Below are 24,223 nucleotides of genomic sequence, written 5' to 3'. Positions count from 1 at the left end.
AAAATAGTGCAATACTTAAAGTGTACAATTTAATCAAAAATACTAAAACAAATGAATAATTGAAAAAACATTTTTTTTTAAATGTTCTATCAACAGCAGTTTTTGAATATAAATAAAAAGATAAATGATTTATTCATTGTTCCAGTGAATAAAATATATTTTAAATACATTTTATTCACTGGAGAACTATTAAAATGAAATAAACAAGCTGTATTTATACTTCATACTTTATTCAGCAGAAAATTCTTCTGCATAGATTTTATGAACTAGAGTAAAAGGTTTGAGTTCACGTCAGGACAAGATGGTTTAGTTTTAATCCAGTCTTTGACGCGTCATAATGTTTGTTTTCCACTGGACGCTCCTGGAAATCCACCTCAGCAGATCCAAGCTTAATCCAGACTCTTAGTTGGGAGTAAATATTGTATCTTTGTGGTCATGTGACCAACAGGAGAATACGATACGTATCACGATACAGGGACAACGATATATATTGATAGTGTAGTAATAAGTATGTATATAGTAAGTAAGTAAGTAAGTAAGTAAGTAATATTTATTTATATAGCGCTTTTCGAGACCAGGGTCACAAAGCGCTTAAACAATCAAAACAATACTCAAAAAAGTACATACTTTAAAGATCAAGATAATACTGAGAACAACACAGGAGTTCGAAAAATATGTAGTACTGTCGAGTACTTGACTCTGGTGTTGTAGAATCTACAGTCCACATGACTCTTCACAAAGTCGTAACTGATTTCATTTGTTTTCAAACCAAAATATGTCCAACTATAGGCTTTAAAAGCGGCTGGAGTCAATGTATCCTCTAGTCCTCAGTCATCGCCGGGATCTCACTGGTTTTAGCTGAGCAGAACGTATTGTTAATGTTTGTTGTTAAACTTTTTAATAATAACTTTAATTTAAATTTTTTTTTTTTTTTTTTAAACACAAGAACTACGATAACAATAAAGTATATTGCGATATTTATTGACAGCGTATGAAAGTATATATCAGTGGCTTGAATTTAACGCTTGAATTTAATATTTCAAATGTTAGCATTTAGTTTTTTATTTGATTCAGGGTTTTCTTAAGCATAGAGTTTGATTTTCTTATTCCAAAAATGTTATCATTTTTGTATTTTAAATTCAATGTAAAAATGTTGACATAACCAGCAGACAAAAGCAATAGAGTACCGAGCTACTGGATCGTTCGCTTCTACGCTATGCTAAATATTTTCGAAATATTAAAATTAGAATATCAAACTATATGTCAAAAAAATTAATTAATTTAGACATTTTTTTCAGGCAAATAATTAAACAAAAACTACTAGTAATTTGACATGTCAATATAGAAATAGTTATTTCATTATTTTTTTTTAAATAAATTAAATAATCAAAGTTTAAAAACGTACAAATTTTCAACTCAACCATTAATATTCTGATGATCACTGATACACCGCCATAACCGCGTTGCCGTGAAAGGACGGGTCGATTTGAAAAAAGCAGCAAAAAGGTTTGGAAAGTTTGTCCCGAGTTCTCCGGTCAACTGCGGTTAATCTGCTTAATCTGACACATTGTTACCATGACGATCCATGTTGGATTTCACAACGAACTCAAGAGGAGTTCATGGGAAAAATTGATTAAATAAAACTTTAATTATCATTATTATTATTATTATTATTATTATACACAGACTAAACAACATGACAAGGATTAATTCAACCTAGTTAACGATGAAAAACAACTAAAAACACGCGCAAACTTGAACCTGAAATCTTCTTCTGTCGCTCCCGAAGATAATCAATATTTAATCTCAGATGTCAATTAAAAAAACCCCGATAGATAAATGACGGGCGTGTCGTTTCAAATCAATGTCGTGGAAGCGGCTTAAAGGTTAATCAATCAATGCGACTCATGTTCTGTGATAGTTTGTTCGAGTGTAAATCTGATTAGCAAGTATTGATTGAGTCGCGCAGCAGCATGTGTTCCAGGAGGAGGAAGTGACTCAACAACACGGAGGACTTTTAGAGTCTCTTGTTTTTTACATGTTTGACTTTGTGATGATTTTTGAAGAAACTAATAAATGTTTATTTTTTTTATATTAAACTATTTTTCTTCTGAAGTATTTTATACAGTTTTCCTTTTGTGTTACTTTATTTTTCAACAACCAAGACTCACACCTTCACACATATGGAAGACACACGTTAGTACATCAGAGGGCCAGCTTGAGAAGATCATGAAGACCATGGAGACAATTATGAAGACCATGAAGATCACAGAGCTGATGAAGATCATGAAGATCAGGAATGCTGTGAAGCCGATGAAGATCATGAAGTCCATGGAGACAATTATGAAGACCATGAAGATCACAAATAACACAGAGCTGATGAAGATCATGAAGATCCGGAATGCTGTGAAGCCGATGAAGATCATGAAGACCATGGAGACAATTATGAAGACCATGAAGATCACAGAGCTGATGAAGATCAGGAATGCTGTGAAGCCGATGAAGATCATGAAGACCATGGAGACAATTATGAAGACCATGAAGATCACGAATAACACAGAGCTGATGAAGATCATGAAGATCCGGAATGCTGTGAAGCCGATGAAGATCATGAAGACCATGGAGACAATTATGAAGACCATGAAGATCACAGAGCTGATGAAGATCAGGAATGCTGTGAAGCCGATGAAGATCATGAAGACCATGGAGACAATTATGAAGACCATGAAGATCACAAATAACACGGAGCTGATGAAGATCAGGAACGCTGTGAAACTGATGAAGATCATGAAGATCAGGAACGCTAAGAAGCTGATGAAAATCATGAAGATCATGTAGACCATTAAGCTAACGATTACTATGAAGCTTATGAGGCCAACAAAGACCATGAGGCTCATGAAGACCATAGAGATCATGAAGGTGATGAAGACCACAAAGATCATTCAGACCATGCATCTTAACGCAGAAGAACATGAAGAACATGTTGATCACGACGAAAATTAAGCTTAGATTAAGGAGACCATTAAGATGGTGACGAATAACACGGAGCTGATGAAGACCTTGGGGATCAGGAAGGCTGTGAAGCTGATGAGGATCATGAGGTCAATTATGAAGAACATGAAGATCATGAATAACACCGAGCTGATGAAGATCACGAAGATCATGAAGCTGATGAAGATCTTGTAGGCCACTAAGCCAACAATTACTATTAGATTATGAGGCCAACAAAGACCATGAGGCTCATTAAGACCATTAAGATCATGAAGCCGATTAGGACTATAAGGATCATGATGACCATGGAGATCATGAAGACCATGAAGATCACAACATGTAGAACATGATGATCACGAAGACCGATAAAGATCGTGAAGTCGATTAAAACCATGAACAAAACCATGAAGCCGATGAAGAGCATGAAGATCACGAATAACAGGAATAACACGGAGCTGATGAAGACCATCAGGATCAGGAAAGCTGTGAAGCTGATGAACATCATGGGGTCAATTAAGACCATGAACCTGTTGAAGACCATGAATATCCTGTAGACCACTAAGATCATGAACACCATGAAGCTCAAGAAGAAAATAAAGACCATAAAGCTATATAAGACCATGAAGATCTTGTAGACCATGAAGCTAATGATTATTATGAAGCGTATGAGGCCAACAAAGACCATGATGTAACGAAGAACTATAAAGATCATGAAGCCAATTAGGAACATGAACAGAACCACAAAGCCAATGAAGATCATGAAGCCGATGAAAGAAATAAAGACCATTAAGCAGATGAAGACCATAGAGCTGTTAAGGACCATGAAGCTAATGAGGACCATAAAGCTGATGAAACCAAGAAGATCATGTAAGCCATGAAGATTATAAAGAGCATGAAGCTGATTAAGACGATAAGGATCACAAAGATCATAAGGCTGATGAAGATCATGAAGCCAATTAGGGACCATAAGGATCACGGTGACCATGACGACCACATAGCTGATGAAGACCATGATGTCATGAAGAACCGTAAAGATCATGTAGCCGATTAAGAAGCCGATAAAGAAAATAAAGACCTTTAAGCAGATGAAGACCATAAATATCATGGAGGCCATGAAGCTGATGAGGACCATGAAGATGATGAGGACCATGAAGCTGATGAGGACTATGAAGATGATGAGGACCATGAAGATGATGAGGACTATGAAACTAATGAGGACCATGAAGCCGATTAGGACCATGAAGCTGATGAAGACCATAAAGATCATGAAGGCCATGAAGCTGATGAGGACCATGAAGCTGATGAGGACCATGAGGGCCTTGAAGCTGTTGAGGACCATGAAGATGATGAGGACCATGGAGCTGATGAGGACCATGAAGGCCATGAAGCTGTTGAGGACCATGAAGATGATGAAGACCATGAAGCTGATGAGGACCATGAAGATGATGAGGACCATGAAGCTGTTGAGGACCATGAAGCTGATGAGGTCCATTAAGGCCATGAAGCTGATGAGGACCATGAAGCTGTTGAGGACCATGAAGGCGATAAAGACCATAAAGATCATGAAGACCAAGCAGATCTTGGAGCTCACGAAAACAAGTATAATGACTGTGCTTATGAAATTGTATTTTCATTCTTTGTGGCTCCATCCATCGTAAAGACCTCCAACATTGTCCTTCACCGAGAACACGTCCATCCAATTATTGCTCGTCTCTATAGTTGTTGACATCCATAATCTCCCATCCTTATCTTATCTTAAACATTTAAAAAACCTGCTTCTCATAGTCATATTTTATATATTCTTAGAATTAAAGCAACAGTAGAATCAGAAGTTCAAAGAGTAAATTAATTCTCAATAAAGTGGAATCAGAGAAACATATATTTTCAGTATCTTGCCTTTGATGAGACGATAATGTCTCATCAAAGGCAGACGTGCTAATAAAAGACCTCGACTCACGAACGTCCATCAATTAAAGCGCCGCAGAATAAAGGTCTCGCTCCCGCGCAGACGTCCATGTCTTCAAATAAACATATTGTCCTAATGATGGCGCCGGATGGGGGTCGAGTGGGAATTAAGCTAATGGCTCATTCAGAGCCATTACTGGGTCTCTGTGTACCGAAGGGCCATTAAGTGCTTTTAACACACACGGGTCGACCCTCGGCGCTCGCGCCGCGAGGACGCTAACGAGTCGTCGTCCACCATTACGTGGACGAGGGTCTTGGAAAGGCAGCTGATGAGCGAAGAAAAGGCTCTGATGGAAACACTTGTGCAAACGTGCGTCTGTAATCACGGCGCAGTAATCACCGTTAATCCGCTGCCTTCATCTCCAACATCTGATGGACCGAGTTCACACACCGCCGGAGCTGTGTGCGTTTCTACGTGTGCGTCTCTCACGCAACGCACTCCATACTGTCCCTTCAAATCATGTGTCGACTAAACGTGCGTCCGTGTTGTTTTTAAACTTGTTTGACGGACACGTGTCACCTTCATAATGAAGTGAAGGTCAGGTGTGTGTGTCTGTTTGTGTGCATTTGTGTGTATTTTCATTTTGTGTATTTTTATCTATGTGTGTGTCTGTTAATTTTGGTGTATTTTTATGTATGTGTGCGTCTGTGCATTTGTGTGTATTTTCCTCTTTGTGTATGTTTATGTATGCGTGTGTCTGTTAATTTTTGTGTATTTTATGTATACATGTGTCTGCTTCTGTATGTGTGCGTCTGTGCATTTGTGTGTATTTTCATTTTGTGTATTTTTATCTATGTGTGTGTCTGTTAATTTTGGTGTATTTTTATGTATTTGTGCGTCTGTGCATTTGTGTGTATTTTCCTCTTTGTGAATGTTTATGTATGTGTGTGTCTGTTAATTTTTGTGTATTTTATGTTTACACGTGTCTGCTTCTGTATGTGTGCGTCTGTGTGTATTTTCCTCTTTGTGTATGTTTATGTATGGGTGTGTCTGTTAATTTTTGTGTATTTTATGCATGCGTCTGCTTCTGTATGTGTGCGTCTGTGCATGTGTGTGTATTTTCATTTTTGTATTTTTATGTATAAGTGTGTGTCTGTTAATTCTGTGTATTTTTATGTATGTGTGTGCCTGCTTCTGTATGTGTGCGTCTGTGCATTTGTGTGTATTTTCATCTTATTGTATTTTTATGTATGCATGTGTCTGCTTCTGTATATATGCATCTGTGCATTTGTGTGTATATTTATGTGCGTGTTTCTGCTTCTGTATGTGTGCGTCTGTGCATTTGTGTGTATTTTCATTTTGTGTATTTTTATGTATGTGTCTGTCTGTTAATGTTTGTGTTTTTTATGTATGTGTGTGTCTGCTGCTGTATGTGTGCCTCTCTGCATTTTTGTGTATTTTTATGTGCGTGTGTCTGCTTCTGTATGTGTGTGCCTGTGCATGTCTGTGTGTATGTTCATTTTTGTGTAATTTTATGTCCGTGTCTGATTCTGAATGTGTGCATCTGCATGACTGTGTGTATGCGTGTCTGTTCATTTTTATGTGCGTGTGTCTGCTTCTGTATGTGTGTGCATGTTCATGTCTCTGTGTATGTTCATTTTTGTGTATTTTTTTTGTATGCATTTGTCCGTCTCTGTATGTGTGCATCTGTGCATGACTGTGGGTATGCGTGTGTCTGTTAATTTTCGGGTATTTTTAGGCATGCGTGTGTCTGTTTCTGTATGTTTGCGCCTGTGCATGACTGTGTGTATGCGTGTGTCCGTTAATTTTTGTGTATTTTTATGCGTGTTGACAACCTTCAGGAAATAATAACACAAATCTTGCAAAGAAAACTGGAATAAATTTAGTAACAAACATCTCATGATTAATCTTAAAATCTTCGGGGTTGAGTTAATATTAATAGAAACTTAATATTCTCTAAGAAAGCAGCTTTTATTTCGTAAGTTTTAGTTAAATCTCCTTATACTCGAGAAATAGTAAAATATGATGATATACTTCAAATTGTAACCTTTATTCTCAAATAATAACTTCAAACATCGTAACATGTAGTAAAGCTTTATTGAAACTTTGTAAAAAAAATAAAGTCAGGCTTAAGTTAAGTGCACACTTACCATGTCAACTCTAGAAACGGGTTCAATCAGGCATTCATGCACGGGACGAGGGTCCCTGAACGCATCATTAGAGCGAGCGAAAGCGAGGACGTTCTGCGGCTAAAGGCTCGTATTTTAATGATTATTTGGAACGCACGTCTAATCAGGGCAGTAATTGTACGTTTCCTCCTGACCTTAATAAGACTCGCTGTCACATGATGTGAGAGGTAACCGTCGTGAGACGACCTCATCAGTTCGTTTCATAGCTGATCTGTGACGGAGGGGCTTCCCCCGCTCTCTGGTTACCTGGCGCCTCGTTCTTCCTGCACCTGGACAGTCTGTGGCGACGCCCGCTCGTCTTCCGGCTCAGACCGACCTCCTGCATGACCTCCTGCTCGACCTCCTGCTCGATCTCCTGCACGACCTCCTGCATGACCTCCTGCTCGACCTCCTGCTCGACCTCCTGCTTCTGCACGACCTCCTGCTTCTGCACGACCTCCTGCACGACCTCCTGCTTGACCTCCTGCACGACCTCCGTCTCCTCCTCGTCTGCTTCCACGCATGGCGGAGACGTCGTTTCCTGCTCTTGAGGCTGTTGCTGCTCATTGTCTGACTCGTCGAACAGTTCTGGGGTGTAGAAAATGGTTTCGTCCTCGTGTTCCTCAGAAGCTTCTTCAGCTGAAGGTTTCTCGACCGCGGTGAGATGGAGGTCTGGACCGGGTTCTACTTTGACTTGAGCAAGATCCTCACAGGCGTCCGGCTCTCTGCCGGTCTTCCCGGCGGCCGGCTCAGGAGGCTTCAAGGTCTCTTCGGGGTCTTTGTCCCCCAAGAAGGGTTGCCCGAGGGATCGGAACGGGCTGTTGTTGAAGATGTGGAACAGACGAGGTTCTGCTGGAAGAGCATCTGTAGAAACGTCAAGAACATACTCTTATGACGTGTATGTGAAAACACCAGAAACATCACAATATTTTTTGGAGTATAATTTTAAAGTCCTTTCATTTTCTCAGATATCGACAGTACTTCTTATAATCCGATGCACCTCATTTATTACCTGTGGTTGTACTTACTGACCATGAATCTTAACTTAGTACACAGTGTTCAAGAATCGGTCAAAATGTCCAAGTACAACTTTGGTACACTACGAAGGCGCACCACGTGGCTCTGTGGTATTACTCCTCCAGGCTTCCTAGTATTACTCTTCCAGTCACCATAGTATTTCTTGTCGAGACGGCATAGTATTACTCCATGAGACCCCATAGTATTACACTGCGAGATCACATAGTATTACTCCACTAGACGGCAAAGTATTTCTCCGCAAGAACGAATAGTATTACTCTGTTAGACTCTGCAGTATTACTGTGTGAGATTCCATAGTGTTATTCCTCGAGACTTTGTGGTATTCCTCCACGAGAAGCAATAGTACTTCTATACGAGACGTTGTACTACTACTCCGCGAGACACAGTAGTATTAACAAGTGAGACGCATTGGTATTACCATATGTGACGCCGTAGTATTACTCTGCGAGACCGCATAGTATTACTCTGCTAGACTCTGTGGTATTATTCCGCGAAATGCCGTAGGTATGACTTCATGAGACACTGAAGTATTACCCCACATGACAGCATAGTATTATTCAGCGAGACGCCGTAGTATTACTCCATGAGACACTAAAGTATTACCCCACATGACAGCATAGTATTACTCAGCGAGACGCCGTAGTACAACCCCATGAGACATTTAAGTATTACCTCACATGACAGAATAGTATTACTCCGCAAGTTGCCGTAGTATTAATCCATGAGACACTGAAGTATTACCCCTCATGACAGCATACTATTACTCCACAAGACGCCATAGAATTACTTCATAGGAAACTGTAGTATTACCCCACATGACAGCATAGTATTACTCCGCGAGTCGCTGTAGTATTACTCCATGAGACACTGAAGTATTACCCCACATGACAGCAAAGTATTACTCCGTGAGTCGCATCAGTATTACTCCATGAGACACTGTAGTATTACAACACATGACAGCATAGTATTACTCAATGATTCACCGTACTATTACTCCATGAGACACTGTAGTATTATCACACATGACAGCATAGTATTACTCAGCGAGTCACCGTAGTATTATTCCATGAGACACTGAAGTATTACCCAACATGAGAGCAAAGTATTACTCCGTGAGTCGCATCAGTATTACTCCATGAGACACTGTAGTATCACAACACATGATAGCATAGTATTACTCAATGATTTGCCGTACTATTACTCCATGAGACACTGTAGTATTATCACACATGACAGCATAGTATTACTCAGCGAGTCACCGTAGTATTACTCCATGAGACACTGTAGTATTACCACACATGACAGCATAGTATTACTCAGCGAGTCACCGTAGTATTACTCCATGAGACACTGTAGTATTACAACACATGACAGCATAGTATTACTCAATGATTCGCCGTACTATTACTCCTTGACACACTGTAGTATTATCACACATGACAGAATAGTATTACTCAGCGAGTCACCGTAGTATTACTCCATGAGACACTGTAGTAATACCACACATGACAGCATAGTATTACTCAGCGAGTCACCGTAGTATTACTCCATGAGACACTGTAGTATTACAACACATGACAGCATAGTATTACTCAATGATTCGCCGTACTATTACTCCATGAGACACTGTAGTATTATCACACATGACAGCATAGTATTACTCAGCGAGTCACCGTAGTATTACTCCATGAGACACTGTAGTATTACCACACATGACAGCATAGTATTACTCAGCGAGTCACCGTAGTATTACTCCATGAGACACTGTATTACCCCACATGACAGCATAGTATTACTCCGCAAGATAAACGTGAAACATTTGAAATATCTAAATGAAAAGAATCTGTCACAGAGTCTGCAGGAAACAGATGGTGAGTGAATGAATTATTTCAAATAAACATTTACTACTTATTTTTCACAATGAAATAAAACCAAGTGTACTTTGTCAGTTTACTTTAATTAATTATACTAGTATTGTTGTCTTCATGTGCTGTTTACCCCACTTTAATGAAACATCAAGGACAGAAAATCCATCATTTCAAGTGACCTTTTACAAGTCGATTATTCCATTTTGATGATGACTGAAAAAAGGGCAAACATATTTAAAAAAACGACGAGACTTGAACGGGCAGTACCGGGCCGAACCAAGGCTACTTTACAAAGAGCATATAAACGTGGGCTTACGCTCAATATAACCCAAACAAAGGTCAAGAGGATTTAATTAAAAGCAACAGTCCAACATCTGCTCATCAACTCGCTCCAGCGCCATTCAGGCACGCACAAGACCTTGAAGTAATAAGGCAAGCCACTCAACCCGCCCCCCCACCCCGAGTGTGTGTGTGTGTGTGTGTGTGTGTGTGTGTGTGTGTGTGTGTGTGTGTGTGTGTGTGTGTGTGTGCGGCTGCCATGCTATATTTACCATATTGATTTTAACTGAAAAAAAAAAAATACACTCAATTATCCATCAAGGACTATGAATGTACGAGTGCGACTGTTAATGTCACCATCTCCTCCGTCAGGAGAGCAGCAGCCTTGGACATGTTACGTGTTTTTGATCAATTTTAAAAACTCCCGATCCCGGAATAATAGGAAAAATGAAGTCGAGCAGGTCGGCGGCGGCGACGAGGGGTCGTCATGTACCTAATGAGAGATGCGTCCACTTTAATCTGAGGTCACGCGCCAGTCGACCCGGCGACGGTTTGGATTCCAGTCTCGACCAGTTTCTACAGAACCGTAACATCCTTTTTCCTCAAGAATTGCAATAACTTTGTATTAAAAGACGACTTTTAAATGACAAATTGAGTCAATCCTGTTTTTTTTTTTATCCTCTGGGAGCACAAATCTCTCCACTAAGATAAGATAAGACAAGCTTTTATTAATTAAATAGTCTCAGCAGAACAGATTGAACAATTATTCACACAGAATATACATTAAAAAAGAGCATCTTTTGCACAATAAGTCATATATATATATATATATATATATATATATCAGTTATAGTTAAAAAATAAAAATCCTGCCACGCCCACTATTTTGCGCCAGGTCGGTTTCAGAGTGTGTGAGTGTGTGTAGGGAGGAAAAAAAAGCGAGAGCCAGTGAATTAAAGTTTTTTTTAAATTTCAACCAACGTGAAAACTCATCTCTCCTGACTCACTCACATGAAGTCTTCCTCTCCAACATGCAGTAAGTCCCTCATCATGACCATGTTTTCAACTAATCACTTTATTCTTTATTATTATTAGTTCTCCCCCGTAAGAAATCTGGGCGAACGAGAGGTTACGAGAGTCCATTATGACGAAATAATGGCTTCACTCCTCCTCCAGCCGGCTGTAATCACGCCCCCGCTTTGTTTATAAAACGAGTCCCTTGTAGGTGTAGACCTCCGGGATTAGCGACGGGCCGTGACAGACCTCGAAGCTCGACCGATCACAGCCAAGTGCCTGTGGTTATGGTAAATGAGATTTAATCTCCAGAAGTGTTTTTTAGTGAGAATCGTTTCGTCAACACAGAATAAAGTTATGGTGGGCGTGGCTACGATTAAACAGAGGTTTAATGGGACTTGAAGAGTCAGTATAGATGAAGTTTCTTAAGCTCTGACGTCGACAACTTAAGTCTCAAAGATGTTTTTAGAAGTTTTCGTGAAGGTTCTCATGCAAAAGAAAGACGTCAATGACTTTTTTTCCCCAGAAATTCAAGATAATACTGTTTAAAAATTAATAAACATTCCACTGCTTTTTTAACATACATTTTCTCTTTTAAGTTAATTTATTTTTGAGTTTTGTTCGAAATCCAAAGGCGAGTTTAATTATTATCATCATTTTCATTGATGATACAATACAAAGCCTTAAGCATTTTTAGTTTTCGGTCCAAAATTCTTTAAAAAAAACGGCATTTTCAGCCAAAACGAGACGCACAGGAGCTCCCTGCAACATTCTCTTCACAACAGTGGGTCGTAAAGGAAAACTTTTATCGCTCTTCTCGCCTCCTTTGAGCAGCCGACTCCAGAGATCAGGAGACGTTACACCTTTTATTTGGATCGACTGCACGTCATCGCGTCATTAAGATCATTGTGCGCGGTTAAAGGAACACGAAGATCCAAAGAGAACCAGCTTAGAAGTGCATAGAGCATTAAAAAAGCTTCATAAAATTCAGGTGTTTTGTTTTAATGATGATAATAAATGTGTGTTGACTCAGTTTTCAGCCTCATTTTTGGTTATAGTTTCATGAATTTGCATTTGCCACGACTCAAACCTCACCTTTTTGTTTAACATGTTCCTCTTTCACGACTGTAGCACACACAAGAGACTCCTCTGCCAGAGGAGCGATGGACTCCGGGGCATGGGATTTATCTCCCGGGGTCGCCGCCGCCGCCGCCGCCGCCGCGGCAACAGGGGAGCAGACGGCGGGGATTTGCGTCTCCTGTTGCGCCAGAGAGAAGTCGGCCAGGGACGACATGGCGTGGTCGAAGGTGTCGTGATGCTGGACCAGCTGACGCACCCACTTGGACAGACCTGGATTCGAACCGCAGAATGGAAATCTATTGCCATCTAGTGTCTGAAGTGAGACAAAAGGAGAAACCTGCCTGTGATGTACTTGTTGGGGTTATTCCTGTAGCGGTCGTCCACCAGGATCAGGGCGCCCCAGTCGTTCTTGTGACGGATACACCTGAAGACATTGTCGGAGTCGACGCATATTATATTACACTGTTTTCAATGAGACACATTTTGGAAAGTATCAAAAATTGCTTCGATAAAACAAATATTTCAATAAAAAAAAAAACATGTTTTAATGCAAAAGGTATTATGAGCATTGATTTTTTTCCCACATTAAATGACTCACTTAAAAAGGAACTGTTTTATTTTATTTAAGTAAAACTTTCATGTCTAGGTTATAGTACTGGAAGGATATTTCTGTCTTCAATCCCAAAATAGTTTGAACTAAAAATTGTAAAAACAAGTTGTTTGTTTTATTAAGCTATGTTTTTTTTTGTTTTAAGCAACTATTTAAAGAAATATATGTTTTTATTTGAATGTAATAACAAACAAGACTACCTTTATAGTAAGAAAAACAAGTAAGATTGGTCATGAATATGACATTAATATAAATTACCAGGCACAATATAAATAAAATAAAAACGTATTATTATATAAATATTAAATACGATGAAAATGATTGGTATAAATTCATTCTAAATTCACACCAATATTTGCAGTACTATGTGGTTCGGTAAAGTGCTGTAGTTTGAAACTGTGAGCAGGTCAAGGTTTTCCTGGACTGTATTCAGATTCATCAGATTAGTTTCATAAACATATTTAATAAAAACTGCACCGAATGGAAATAGCAAAATCTAAAAAATGATGATTTGTAATGAAAAGTAATTACACAATATTGTTGTGTTGGATATGTATTGTTCTTGCTTAGATATTTTTAAAGAAAAAATGACTCTCAGTCTTCTTGACTGAGCAGAAATTGAATTCACTTTTAAAAATATATTTAAAGTTAAGGCCATTATCTGTGCAAAGAACGTGTTATTCAAGAAAAATGATAATATTAGGACCAAAAAAAATCGATATGCAATAAATACAAAATGAAGGTTAAAACTTGTGTAAACGCACTTTGAGTGTCATCTTACTTATGTAAAAACTACTAAAAATGGTTGAATTTCTACACAGAATCATGGATAATTTTAACAAAAGAACACTGAATCTGCGACTCACCTGCCCAAGGCCTGGTTCAGAGCCCTGTAGGCCTGGATCTCGTACCAGCGGTTCCCTGGAAGAAGACCTCTGGTCCTACAGTGTTGGTCGTTGTACTTCATCTTCAGCTCCACCTGAAAAAAGGCTTTCTTTTTTTACCATGATTTGAGAAGCACAATGACAAATATAAGATTTGCTTGTAAGAAGTTACACTGTGAGACATCTGTGAGAGTGTTTGAAAAATAAATGTACAAAATGAATATTCTTTGATTTAATCAGACAGTGGTTCCTTGTTTATTGGGGGGATTTACAGACTGTAAGTGACCATTATTTTTACATCTGTTTAAATTAACATTTATATGAACTTGCAAACTTGAGGTCACATCGCTCTCAGTAAAGGTGACCTGAACAGCTCACAATATGCTTTGCCGCCCAGCCAACCAATCACATGACTATGACAAGACCTAGACGTGGAATTTTAATACAGTATTGCAGTGACCAATAACGACAATTCTATTGTTTTTATTGTTTTTAATGAATAATTGAATTTAATAGTATCTATATTAAAGGTAACATTTGTTTTTTAATGTATTAAATAATTTCATTAAAATCATTCTTCGTTCTCTTTTACGCGGCTCTATTTTTATTGAATATAAAAGCCTTGGCTCAAACCGTAAAGGTCACCTGAAAAGCTCCCAGTATCCTTTTCCGCCCAGCCAACCAATCACAGCTTTTGTTACTTTCACATGAAAAACATAGTCCTGACTATTATTTTTATAGTTTTTAATAAAGAATTTAATGCAATAGTTTCTATATAAAAGGTGACGTTTCCTTTTTAATGTATTGTATAATGTCTATAAAATATTTTTTTTTTTGTATTTTCTGCTACTCTGTGTTTTTTATTGAATATAAAATGAACTAATAATGAACAATTGAATTCAAAAGTTTTCTATATTAAAACTTACATTTGTTTTTTTTAATGTTTTGTATAATTTAATTTAACTCATCTTGGTTCTCTTTTTGTATTTAGTAAAGTTGTGTAAAGTTGACCAGAACTGCTCCCAATATGCTTTGCTGCCCAGCCAACCAATCACATGAAAACATAGACATGGATTTTAAATACAGCATCGTTTAGAAAGGCATCATGGGAGTGTTCTGTTGGCACCATAAGTAAGGTTGGTGCGGTTAGGGTTCCTCCTACCAAGTACTGTGGTTTGTTGTAACTTGGACTGCTGTCCAAATAAATCAACTGTTGGTGGACAAAGACAAGGAGGTTTACGTCGTTCCTCATTGCAACTTGAAACAATATATTGTATAGTACCGTGTAGTACTTTGTACAAAAAGGAAACCAGCGAAACCGTGGAAGGTGAACCTTGATACAACTGTATTACTAGGATAACATTTACAATCAACCGGAGAATACATTGAACTTTGTTACATAGAGGAAAAACGCGATTGTTCTCTGCAACAAGAAATAAAGGGGGTCAACAAAAGACCATTTCCTGGTTCAAGGAAGTTAGACGAGGGGTAAAGAAGGAAGTCTGAGCACCAGCACGAAGACGCCAAGAAAGCATCCATCCAATTGCATCTGTTGTCGCTGATTTTGGCACTAACCTTTCCAAATTGACAAGTGAAAAGTTCAGCTGGCGTCTGACGGGCTGTCGTGCCGGGCAGGCCTGCTAAACAGGGCTCTAACTGCTTGTGACAGGTACCATGTGTTCGCCCACAGCCACCGAACGCGGGGCGATGGCAGGTACAGCCTGTTCCCTGACGCACGTCACGCAAACGCCGACCCTCTCTCCGTCCGTGTCGGCGGGTAAACAAGTGCAGTCGGAGCGAAATCAAAAAAAATGTCATCCTCCCGCTGAACTATGACTAATCACACCTCACCTTTCACGGACGCAAGCAAGCGTGCGACACCTGTCACTCACGCGGACAAAGTGGCAGAGAAAAAAGTTTTTCCGGAATTGGGTCACGAAGGTAAAAAGAAAAATGACATGTATATATATATATAGTATGGAAGTGTATTAGTGCCCTCAGAATAATAAATGGTTGAAATGAAAACTTGAATTTTTGAAAATTCAAGCACTTACTTATTGTTATAATGAACATATTAAAACATTAAATTTGTTTTTTTTATTAAATCATTTAATTCAATAGTTCTATATTAAAATGTAGATTTTTTTCATTAATAATTTAATTCAATAGTTTCTATATTAAAATGTTACATTCGTTTTTATTAAATCATTTGATTCAATAGTTTCTATATTAAAATGTTACATTTGTTTTTATTGAATCATTTGATTCAATAGTTTCTATATTAAAATGTTACATTTGTTTTTATTGAATCATTTGATTCAATAGTTTCTATATTAAAATGTTACATTTGTTTTTATTGAATCATTTGATTCAATAGTTTCTATATTAAAATGTTACATTTGTTTCTATTAAATAATTGAATTTTATAGTTTATATATTAAACTATTATATTGATTCTTATTTTCTGCTTCTCTTTTTTATTCAATATAAAATAAAAAAATATTGATTTTTAAATTATTTAAATTAGAATATCCAATTGTTATATTAAATATATTTAAATATTTTAAAAATGTTCGAAATGTATCAATACATTTAAAAAGAATACAAATTCACCCTTTTCTATAGAAATTATTGAAATACATTATTAAATAAAAACATATTCAACATTTTAATAAAGAAAATATTCAACTCAAGAAAAAAATGGATTCACTGATCAAAACAACATAACTTCAGTTAAAAAACAAAAATAGTTTGAACATTTTAAATGTCAAATTAAACAATTCCGATGGCACGGATTTACTTCCAAATGTCACAAATTTAAAAAGTAAGTTTCTGGATTGGTTGTGTCGATCAGACCTGAAGAGACCGTTTGGAAATAACCTTTTGATTCTTAAAAGAAATGAAGAAAAAGTGGCAGCGGTTTCATGTCCACGTCTAATAAATGCTGCCGGTATCATGATGAGCTATTTGCCAATATACAGTCTGGGACGGAGGGGGGAGTTAAAGAATCCACTTTGGAAGCAACAGCTCCGGCACAAAGGCCAGTCGCCCGCAGCCGCCTCTGTCACATGAATCGAATCACGGGCGATCTCAGCGCCGCCGCCGCCACCACGTCTCCCGCCTGCGCCATGTCATCCCTCAATCTAACTTGACAGCTTGCATATGTGAAAAAGCCAATCCTGGCTGCTAGCGAATAGTTCAAAAAAATGTGCAAGAATCCACGAGCTAGAAGGGATTATTTAAAATGTCAGGGGATCACTCATTTGCCGTGGCCTCGTCCTCTACAGCTACCTGTTCGTCGCGCGGCGCACGGATTTGACCAGTAGGCATGGTTCACATCAGCGCATCCGTTTGACTGTGTGCGGCGAGAAAGGGACGGGGGGAGGGGACGGTGCCAGTGTGCACGCCCGTGGCACTGCAGGACATCTTGTGCCTGTCACTGAGATTGTTGAGCGGCTCATCTGTCACATGTGGATGACCTCACAGCTGAGTGGCTCGTCGGCGAGTGCACCGATCACACGGGCACGGAACCGGACGGACCGACTCCGGGACGGAGTTTCGGCATCGATATCATTGTTTAGTCACTTTTTCTAACTAACGTAGCGACACTCTCGTCATGCGACACTGACATAAAACATAAAAACTAAGGTTGTAAGATACAGATATACTTTCACATCACTATTTCTTTTCACGATACTTTACCAACACTGTATAATTATTTTATTCAAAATTGTCAGGCAAATATTTAAAGCGTTTGTCTATTTTTGTGTAGCAAATAAGCTTCCGGCCACTAGATGGCAGCAGTCATTACGTCCTCCGCAGTTAAAGAGACAATGAAATCCTGAAAGATCCTGGCGATGACTGAGGACGAGAGGATACAGTATACAGTCGACCCTTTTTTTTTTTTTTAAAGCTGATGTTTGGACATATTTTGGTTTCGTGGGTTTACTCCAGGCACTCTGGTTTCCTCCCACAGTCTAAACCAGACCTGGGCAAAGTGCGGCCCGGGGGCCACATTCCCCCTTGTACTGTATGTAACAAATGTATTTTGTATTTTTCGAGCATATATTAATCCCTCCAAACATTAGTTGACATAAAGTTAGTTGAAGAAATATTTTGAAAAAACTCTTTTATATATACACACTATATACAAGAATAAAATTGCAGCTTATTAAGCTTAATAAATGTCACGGCCTAATGACCTTTTCTTGCCTTTCTTTGCCTTTAAGGATTTTCTCGCATTTCTTTTTGCTTGACGGCCCCTAACAACATTTACAGAATTAAATGTGGCCCTTGTAGAATTATAATTGCCCACCCCTGCTATAAACACATACAGAGGTTTACTGAGAACTTGGCGAAATTGTCCGTAGGTATGAGAGTGTGTGTGAATGGTTGTCTGTCTTTGTGTGCCCTGCGACAGACTGGCATCCTGTCCAGGGTGTCCCCTGCCTCTCGCCCTATGATACTGGGATAGGTCTAGTTGCCCCGCGACCCCGGTAAGGGATAAAGCGGTAGAAAATGAATGAATGAATGAAACAAGTCATTTGGTGTGTAAATTCTGCAAAACCAGAGTCAAGTACTCCACAGTACTACAAACATACCCTTGTTCCTACAGTATCACGATATATTGCAAAGAATCGTATCAGTGCCACTGGATCTGATCCGCATATCGCAAGATTCTTGCCAATACACACCCGCAACAAATCACAAACCAACTGAACAAACAAGAAAATTGATGCTAAAATTATAAATATATAAGTAATAAAAAGTAATGTATCCGAAAATTGGAAAAATTGGAACAACATTCACAACTTCAGATCAAAACTTCACTAAACAAAAGAGAACAACGCAAGAAATACACTCTTAAACCTTAAATAAATCAGGACTGTGATGATAAAATGCCTGAAAGAATTACGTTCACATCAGTTGCTTGAGACTTCACTCCTACCAATGCATTGCTGGCCAGAAGCTCCTCTTCCAGTGTCTGTTACAGATGTTTAACCTTTGTGACCCAATTCAATGATGGGGACATGTCTCCATAGCCCTTGTTGTTCATCGTTATTTTTCATACCTAAAACTTCTCCGTCAACTTTACCAATAACTGGTGCTGGCTTCACTGGGACGATGTGACATGTATGACCTTTACTACTTTCAAAGTAGAAGTATTTGGAATCAAGTCAATCCTTTTAACACAAATTGTATAATGAACATAATATTTCATTATGTTTAACCCAATACACTGGCGTTGTAGTATTTGATCTTCATCTCAAAATAACTTTTTTAAGGTTTTGGCTTTGGTTTTGGTGTTGAATGGAGTTTACTGGGTCTTATCTCGGTCTTATCTTAAAGATCATTTTCGATACCGATACCTTTACTTCAGTACCGGATCCTGAATGACACTTTTTTGTAACCCATTTTATAAGATCTACTCTAAAAAAAAAAAAAAAGAATTAAACACGGTACAAAAGTAAAAGTTTTCAGCTGAAATAAATGTCCACTTTAAGTAGTTTTCCTACAGAAAAAGTCAATAACAAATAATTAACACTTCCTAACAACTGAAATGATCTCATTATATAGTCTATATACAATTCACACAACACAACAAAATGTGTCTTAATTGTCAAATATCCAGATTGTAACAGATGTTGTCTGAGAAGGGATCTTAACGTGCCATGTGACACAAAAAAAAAGGGTCCGAACCAAAACAAAGCCCCATATGTGGTTGATTTATTATGTAAATAAATGAATATGTATGTCGTCCATGGCAGGAGGCGACGGTTCCAACAACCTCCTCCACTCCACCGCGGCCAGTTGGTGCGCCACTGTGCCCAGCATGAACAAACACGAACACCGAGACGCTTTAAATATTTTATACAGAGAAGAGTTCGTCGCCGCCGTCCGCTCTGTCGCTCGCCACTCGCTGTGTCGCCGTGTCAGCCGACCCCTGAACCCCCAACGGATCTGGATCTTGTGACGGTGCTTCATGAAACAGCGTCTTCGTAGGTGGCGCCCTTGATTTAAGGGGACACTGCATCATGAAGCTTCATGAACCACCAACTGCGCTGATAACCCACTGACAATATAATATATATATATATATATATATATATATATATATATACACAATCTGATTAAAACCATCACGGTTATACTTGACTTAATATTTAATGAATTCTGAACGAGGTACAGATGTACACAGGTCCCTCACCATATCGTGATTGACCCTACACAGTATTGTATTTTATGTTTCGTTGCACAGTACTTCATATTTAATTCTATTGTATCAAGATGCAGTCACCGATTTACTCGAACAGCAGATAAACTTCAACTCAACCACAGAATTCAGTGGGAGGCATAAATAACCAAAATAGCCACAAAAAAACCCCAGTGAACTCCTATGATGCTTTTTTTTACACACTCCTGTATTTAGTGGTGGCTGGCAGATTGGTCACTACTGTCAGTACACAATCTTCAAAATCTTCACGATCCCAGAACGCATGCTGACACAGTGACATATTTCGATCCTCTTTTTTTTATGGCAACTAGATTGGGACAAAAATATAGCATGGAACACGATTTGGGAAGTCAGCGATCCATTAGCGCATGTGTGCGCTGCATTCAAAATACACAACTTTATGTATATAGCCGGTGACATCGCGTCCCTTCTAGTCTCAAAGCATCAATTTTGTGAATGCAATTTGTATTTTGTGTATTTTGAATACAACATCAGGACGTTTTGGACGAGTGTATCAGTTGAAACACAATTATTTAGCCTGTGATAAACTGGGAGCTTCCAAAATAAGCCACCATTTTGCAGAAAAAACGTTTTTTACTACGATCCCTTCTTAACTCCAACCTTAAAAACTATGGAACTCACAACATGTTTTCCTCTAAACCTAAACGGACATGCTGGCCAAACGTCATAAAAGTGATCTTGATTTTAACCAGTGGATGGTTTGGACATGATTATTCGTTTTCCTCTCGTCTTTTATAAAAACTGATGCTTTGAGACTCGAAGCGACGCTATGTCACCGGCTATATAAATAAAATTGTGTATTTTGAATGCAACGCACGCAAATCGTGTTCCAGGCTATATTTTTGTCCCAATCTTGTTGCCGTAGAAACATGGAGGATAGAAATATGTCACTGCGCATACGGAATCCTCATAGATCAAATTTTTGTTTAATAAATCTTATTTGAAAATAGGGCAATGTTCACCGACTTTAAAGCGGGGGAGTTCGGAATGTAACAAGGAAACGCTGTATATCAAGGGGTCCCCCCACATAACTTCTCCCTTCTCTGATGTGGGCGGGGGGGTCAGTTTCTAAAAGAAAAAGTGCATTAATGTAAAAATGTATTGTCATCCACACAAAACCAAATAACCTGTTCTTCACACAGGTCTTCATTGTTCTAAATGACATTGAATTTGACTGCGTTTTGCCATCAGCAGTGCAGTCCAACATTTACAGTGGGAACATGGCTACAGTAGGACTGGAGCGAGGGTTAAGAGGCCACTATTAAGCACTGCTTTTATAGTGCTGACAAGGGCATTAAGCATGTGGTGATCTGGCATTAACAGAGCATTCCTCCAGAGGCTGATGATAAAACCATATGTACGGCGAGAGTGTCTCGCGTGTGCACGGAGCATCCATCATCTCCTCTCGTTGATGATTTCCACGAACTCCTCAACATTCCGCTCGAAATCCCCTTTATCCAGGTTTTTTTTTTCTTTTACATGTCCAGAGGCCTCGGAATAAAAACACTCCTGGCACGTCTTCAAAAAGGGCAACAGCGAGGGGTGAGCGGAGGCCTTCATTAAAATCACAAAGATGCCTTATCAGTGGTAAGTGTCTTTTTATTGCTAATAAAAGGCACTTATTGTTCGACTCACTCACGCAGGACACACGACTGTAAAACGTCGGAAAAAAAAAAAGTCTGAGTAACGGTAGAAGCACGTTTTGGCAGAGCTTTTTCTCCGCAGCGATTTTTCAACGTGGACCTTTGATCTTGATGACAATAACACAACAGGCCAGCAACATGTCGTGCTTCGTGCTTCGTCTGAAGCGTCAGAGAGTTATGTCTGTCTGGGAATGCTGGCTGCGCAGGTATCCGAGGCCGATGGCTGCCGTGTATTTGCACCTCTGGGGTGTGAATGTGGAACATAATAACGCAGTTCATTCATGGTGTGCTCTTCAGCGACAGAAGTGTGTGAAGCAATTTAAGACATATGGTGTGAACTGGGAAGCTTTAAACATAAATCATATTAAGACTACATTAAGAGCTAATATTGTGGAAAGATTTGTTGCACATAAAAGACATTCATAATCCAAAATAAAGGTTAAAGTTACGTGAGAAATTATACCAGCAAGATTTGTGTTGTTCTCAGTGTTATCTTGATCTTTTAAGTATATATTTGATTGAGTTTTGTTTTTGATTGTTTAAGCGCTTTGTGACCCTGGTCTGGAAAAGCGCTCTATAAATATAAATTACTTACTGTCTTACTCTTACACTTGGGAACGCTGTAAAAAACTAAACCGGCTTGTGTGTTCCTGCTTTTTTACACCAAAAAATGAAAATGTTTAGCATATAATATTGTAGATGCACCAGGTATTTAGGTATCAAAACAGATTGAATGATGAATCGTTCCCTCGCTTTTAAAAAATGCAGAATGAGAAACATGGTAAATGACCCTATTTGGCACAAATTAATCCAAGGAATTGGAAATGCAAAGGAAGAAAAGTCAATTGTAAAAGATGAATTTTCGTTAAGGTTGGTATTAGGGGTTTGAGAAAAAATTATATTGACATTTTTTCCCACGTTACTGTATCGATATTCAACACTTTATGAATGTTTTATTTTGCAGGGGAAAAAAAGTAGTTACAATTCCTTTATTGTCTATATTTCAATTGAGCTTGTAATGAATAAAATGCATATATTTCTTAATTCACAATTAACAAGCAAATATTCACAGTGTTTGTTTATTTTTGTGTTGCAATTAAACTACCAGCCGCTAGATGGCAGCAGTCATTATATCCTCTAAAGCTAAAGGAACAATAAAATCCCTTTCTGGTAAGGACTGAGGATGAGAGGATACAACTGGCTTAAGCTACTTTAAATTCAGTGTCTGCTAAAATCGAGTGTCATCTGCATCGAGATATATATAATTAAATCGTATCGTGAGCTGAATATATCGAATGTTATCGTGAGATAAGTGTATCGCTACAGCCCTAGTTGGTATTTTAAGGATAAAACATGTTTTTCAAAATAAATAAATGTATATCCCCACAAAGACTCACTTTTTTAAATAATATTTTTCGTAAAATGTTGCCAACCTCGAAGAATGTATGTCGACGTTTGATGTTCCTACTGTTAATTTATATATAAATTGTGACACTTCATTTATAAAATTAAATAAGAGGTGCATGTATGTTGAGTGGTACACCATTGTTTTCATACAGTGTGTGTTTATATATATATATATATATATATATATATATGTATATATATATTTCTTAAGTTATAAGAAACAAATGTCTACACTGTGGGACGGACAAAGGTTTATCTAATCTTGACTACGATAAATAAATAATTAAAGTAAATTCAGTTTTTGTTCTCTGTAATTGAATCTTGGAATAACGTTTAAATTAAACATACATTTCTTGTGCGGAATGTTTAATTCTAACGAGATAAACTCATGAAGCCGTCAAGTCTAAAGAGTTTGAGTCAGTGGAGTCCGAATGTTTGTCGCCAGTTCCAAAATGACATAATTCAAGACGTTGAATAAACCCAAATAATGGAAGCTGACGGAGGTGAAAGTGACAGCCGTGGCTCAGGTGGAAGGCTCCGTGAGGCTTCAATCAACCATTTGTCTTGCCAGACTGACAGATCAAGTTAGTGAAAGCTCCGTCGTGCTGTGACAGGACGACGTGGAGGAGTCGGCGGGGATGGGAGGGAAGGGAGGGAAGGGAGGGAAGGGAGGGATGGGAGGGAGGAGGGGAGTCAAACTTAAAGGTCAACTTTATCTGCTAACGACATGGCAGACACAGAAACATCGCTTTGGGATTTTTGTTTACGGATCACCAAAAGGGAATGCTCCTATTTTGTGTCGTGTGCACTGTGTGTGGATGTCAAACTCTCGGGGTGTCACGGGGTGTAAGAAAGTTTTAGAACCAAACAAAACAGAGTGGTGGACGTGCACGTGGATCCTACCTGAATGACACGCCTCTTCAGAATGTGTCGCAAATATCTGAGACCCACACGGTAATATTTAGTTCAAATTAAAATGATTAAACACACACATATTCCCACCCACACACACACACACACACACACGTACACACACAGTGTGGTATTTCTACTCAACA

General features: G+C 38.6%; 1 protein-coding gene across 4 annotated transcripts in view; it reads right to left on the bottom strand.

Moving 5' to 3' along the window:
* Positions 1-7,017: 7,017 nt before the first annotated feature.
* The window catches only part of brip1 (BRCA1 interacting DNA helicase 1), a 50,680-nt gene continuing 33,474 nt past the window's right edge, over positions 7,018-24,223 (bottom strand). For 2 of the 4 annotated variants that reach the window (XM_087795196.1, XM_087795195.1), the window contains exons 17-20: positions 13,842-13,954; positions 12,707-12,789; positions 12,381-12,635; positions 7,018-7,950 (exon numbers count right to left, since the gene is read on the bottom strand). In XM_087795196.1, coding sequence (XP_087651322.1) covers positions 7,298-7,950; positions 12,381-12,635; positions 12,707-12,789; positions 13,842-13,954 — 1,104 coding nt within the window. In that variant the 3' untranslated portion in view covers positions 7,018-7,297. The remainder of the gene's footprint in view (positions 7,951-12,380; positions 12,636-12,706; positions 12,790-13,841; positions 13,955-24,223) is intronic. The other 2 variants (XM_087795198.1, XM_087795197.1) reach the window with 2 other exon arrangements.

This window comes from Callionymus lyra, chromosome 7, assembly GCF_982586985.1.
Source record: "Callionymus lyra chromosome 7, fCalLyr1.hap1.1, whole genome shotgun sequence".
NCBI classification, from domain to species: Eukaryota; Metazoa; Chordata; class Actinopteri; order Syngnathiformes; family Callionymidae; genus Callionymus; species Callionymus lyra.
This window is presented reverse-complemented; position numbering and strand designations above follow the sequence as displayed.